The sequence below is a fragment of the Macrobrachium rosenbergii genome, chromosome 56, assembly GCF_040412425.1.
Source record: "Macrobrachium rosenbergii isolate ZJJX-2024 chromosome 56, ASM4041242v1, whole genome shotgun sequence".
NCBI classification, from domain to species: Eukaryota; Metazoa; Arthropoda; class Malacostraca; order Decapoda; family Palaemonidae; genus Macrobrachium; species Macrobrachium rosenbergii.
Window position 1 is genome coordinate 65,706,363 of NC_089796.1, and position 3,741 is coordinate 65,710,103.

The 3,741-nt window shown below is 36.5% G+C and overlaps 3 protein-coding genes across 3 annotated transcripts; all 3 read right to left on the reverse strand.

Moving 5' to 3' along the window:
- Positions 1 to 1,044: 1,044 nt before the first annotated feature.
- Positions 1,045 to 1,398, reverse strand: LOC136836227 (uncharacterized protein DDB_G0286299-like). Its single transcript, XM_067100230.1, has one exon. The coding sequence runs from the start codon at positions 1,396 to 1,398 to the stop codon at positions 1,045 to 1,047; it is 354 nt and encodes a 117-aa protein (XP_066956331.1).
- Positions 1,399 to 1,457: 59 nt separating this feature from the next.
- LOC136836228 (uncharacterized) lies at positions 1,458 to 1,889 on the reverse strand. The gene has a single exon (XM_067100231.1). The coding sequence runs from the start codon at positions 1,887 to 1,889 to the stop codon at positions 1,458 to 1,460; it is 432 nt and encodes a 143-aa protein (XP_066956332.1).
- A 371-nt stretch (positions 1,890 to 2,260) lies between these two features.
- On the reverse strand, positions 2,261 to 2,674 carry LOC136836229 (splicing regulatory glutamine/lysine-rich protein 1-like). The gene has a single exon (XM_067100232.1). It carries the CDS (start codon positions 2,672 to 2,674, stop codon positions 2,261 to 2,263), a length of 414 nt encoding a protein of 137 aa, XP_066956333.1.
- Positions 2,675 to 3,741: the final 1,067 nt, after the last annotated feature.

A 3,741-nucleotide genomic window follows, 5' to 3' on the forward strand; every position in this document is an offset into this window, starting at 1 on the left:
TTATATATATATAGATATTTATGTATACGTATATATAAATTATATAATGATTTGTTATATACATTATATATACATTATATATTGATATATATATGTACATATACGTATATGTATATATATATATATATAATATATATACAAATATATATGTACATATATATATATATAAATATAATATATATGTACAAATATGTATATATATAATAAATATATATATATGTATACATTTATATATATATATATATATATACACATATATGCATGTATGTTGTATGTTAATTATAATTACCACAAGCATTATTCCAAGGCCCTGTGACACGTTTATTTCCCTGGCCCGATCGAGACCCGTTGGATATGTGGAAGGAAAACGCCCTTTGAAAAGAAAATTATAGGAAAATAAGGAATACCTAATCAGGGAATGAACTCCATAGTGGGAGATTAAATCTCATAATATTCTGTATAAGTTTGTTTCTTTAACTCTATAAAATATTGGTTAATATTTCGTTAAGTTTTACCAGTTGAAATAATTTTGAAAAGGATAGGGTTCCCAAACGTTGTTTGTTCAGGAATGTAGTTGTTTTGTTTGGTGACGTTTTTGTCAGTGTCTTTTTTGTTTTTGAACTAGTTAAATTCATCTTTATTTTAGATTCATATTCACTTTCCATTTTCTGTGATGCCAGATAACCTCCCAATGCTTAATCAACCATTATTTTTCCCCAGTGTGGAATTCTCTCTATTTCTGTCTGTGGAAACGTTAGCTCCAACTCTCTTTGGGAATTTTTTTGTTTTTCTTTTTGGGAATATTTGAAACGTTTCCAGTTCTCTCAGTTTTTCTTTTGTCTTTGTAAATGTTTGCTCAATTCTCTGTATGTCTGTCTTTAGAAACATTTACTTCTTTTGTCATTTAGTCTTTATTTACTCAACTCTGTCTTTCTGTCTTTTGGAAACGTTTCCTGTCAATTTCTCAGTTTTCTACTTTCCTGTCTTTGATTGCTCAATTTTCTGTTTTCTGTCGCTGGCGTTCCTCAATTGGGAAGCGTTTGCTCAATTTTCGTTTTCCTGTCTTTGGAAGCAGTTTTTCTGTCTGTGGGCTTTTTCCTCAGTTTTCTTTTCCTGTCTTTGGAAATTTTTCCGTTTGTCTTTGAAGCATTTCAGTTCTCCTGTCTTTGGAAGCGTTTCCTCGTTTTCAGTTTCCTGTCTTTGGAAGCATTTCAGTTTTCTGTTTTCCTGTCTTTGGAGCATTTCCTCAGTTTCATTTGTTTCTTTTTCCTGTCTTTGGAAACGTTTTCCACTGTCTTTGAATCTCCCAGTTTCTGTTTCTTTCTGTCTTTGTCTTTGAAGCGTTTTCCTCAGTTTTCTGTTTTTCCTGTCTTTTCCGTTCCCTGTCTTTGGAAGCATTTGCTCAATTTTCAGTTTTCCTATTTTCCTGTCTTTGGAAGCGTTTCCTCAGTTTTCCATCAATTTTCTGTTTTCCTGTCTTTTAGGCGTTTAAGCAGTTTTCCTGTCAATTTTCTTTTCTGTTTTCCTGTCTTTGGAAGCATTTCCTCAGTTTTCCGTTTTCCTGTCTTTGGAAGCGTTTCCTCAGTTTTCTCCAATTTTTTTCCTGTTTCCTGTCTGTTTTCCTGTCTTTGAAGTTTTCTGTTTTTCCTGTCTTTGGCTTTTTCAGTTTTCTGTTTTCCTGTCTTTGGAAAGCGTTCCTCAGCTTTCCGTTTCCTGTCTTTGGGAAAGCAGTTTTCCGTTTTCCTGTCTTTTTCTGTCTTTGGAAAAGCGTTCCTCAGTTTTCCGTTTTCCCTGTCTTTGAGTGTTTCCTCAGTTTTCTTTCCGTTTTTTTCCTGTCTTTGAAGCGTTTCCTCAGTTTTTCTGTTTTCCTGTCTTTGAAGCGTTTCCATCAGTTTTAAGTTTTTCCGTTTTTCCTGTCTTTGGAAGTGTTTTCTGTTTTCAGTTTTTTTCTGTTTTCCTGTCTTTGGAAGCGTCTCCTCAGTTTTTCTTTTCCTGTCTTTGGAGCCTTGTTTGCTCAGTTTCTGTTTTCCTGTCTTTGGAGTTTCTGTTTTTTTTTCCTGTCATTGGAAACTGTCTTTTCCGTTTTCCTGTCTTTGGAGCGTTTCTGTTTTCTCAATTTTCTGTTTTACCTGTTTTCCTCAGTTTTCTGTTTTCCTGTCTTTGGAAGCGTTTCCTCAGCTTTCCGTTTTCCTGTCTTTGGAAGCGTTTCCTCAGTTTTCTGTTTTCCTGTCTTTGAAGCAGTTTTCTGTTTTTCCTGTCTTTAGGCGTTTCTGTTTCTGTCTTTGAGCGTTTCCCTCAGTTTTCTATTTTCTTGTCTTTGGAAGCCCCTCAGTTTTTTCTGTTTTGACGTTTCCTCAGTTTTCTGTTTTCCTGTCTTTGGAAGCGTTTCCTCAGTTTTCTGTTTTCCTGTCTTTGGAAGCGTTTCCTCAGTTTTCTGTTTTCCTGTCTTTGGAAGCGTTTCCTCAGTTTTCCGTTTTCCTGTCTTTGGAAGCGTTTCCTCAGTTTTCTGTTTTCCTGTCTTTGGAAGCGTTTCCTCAGTTTTCTGTTTTCCTGTCTTTGGAAGCGTTTCCCTCAGTTTTTCTGTTTTCCTGTCTTTGGAAAAGCGTTTTCTGTTTTCTGTCTTTGAAGTTCGTTTTCCTGTCTTTCTGCTTTTTCTGGATATTTTCTTTGTCATCAATTTTCCGTTTTCCTGTCTTTGGAAGCGTTTGCTTAATTTTCTGTTTTTCTGTCTGGAAAAGCTTTCCTCAGTTTCCTATAGCGTTCCCTCCAGTTTTCCGTTTTCCTGTCTTTGAGAGCTTCCATTTCCTCAGTTTCTGTTTTCCTGTCTTTGGAAGAGTTTCCAGTTTTCCTGTCTTTGGAGATAGTTTTCCGTTTTCCTGTCTTTGGAGCCTGGTCTTTGGAAAAGCTTTCCGTTTCCTGTCTTTAGTCGTGTTTTCCTGAAAAGAGTTTCTGTTTCCTGTCTTTGGGCGTTTCTCAATCATTTCCTCAGTTTTCTGTTTTCCTGTCTTTGGAGCAAGTTTTTCTGTTTTTTCCTGTCTTTGGAACGTTTTTTTCTGTCTCATTTTCCTCGTTTTCACTCGTTTTCCGTTTTCCTGTCTTTAAGCGTTTCCTCAATTTCTGTTTTCCTGTGCTTTGGAGGTTTCCGTTTTCCTGTCTTTGGAAGAGTTTTTCTGTTCCTGTCTTTGGAACAAGTTTTCTGTTTTCCTGTCTTTTAGCGTTTCCTCAGTTTTCTGTTTTCCTGTCTTTGGAAGTTTTTCCGTTTTCCTGTCTTTGGAAAGCGTTTCCTCAAAGCGTTCCCTCAGCTTTTTGTTTTCCTGTGCTTTGGAAGCGTTTCCTCAGTTTTTCTGTTTTCCTGTCTTTGGAAGCGTTGCTCAAATTTTCCGTCTTTACGTTTCCTCAGTTTTCTGTTTTCCTGTCTTTGATCCTCAGTGTTTTTCCTGTCTTTGACGTTTGCTCAGTTTCTGTTTTTCCTGGCGTTTCCTCAGTTTTCTGTTTCCTGTCTTTGAGCGTTTCCTCAGTTTTTCAGCCTGTCTTTGGAAGCCCGTTTCCTCAGTGCGTTTCCTGTCTTTGGAAGCGTTTCAGTTTTTTCTGTTTCCTGTCTTTGAGACTTTTCCTGTGGAAGCGTTTCCTCAGTTTCTGTTTTTCCTGTCTGAAGCGTTTCCTCAGTTTTCTGTTTTCCTGTCTTTGGAAGCGTTTGCTCAATTCGCTGTCTTTCTGCTTTTGGATATCTTTGCTCAGTTC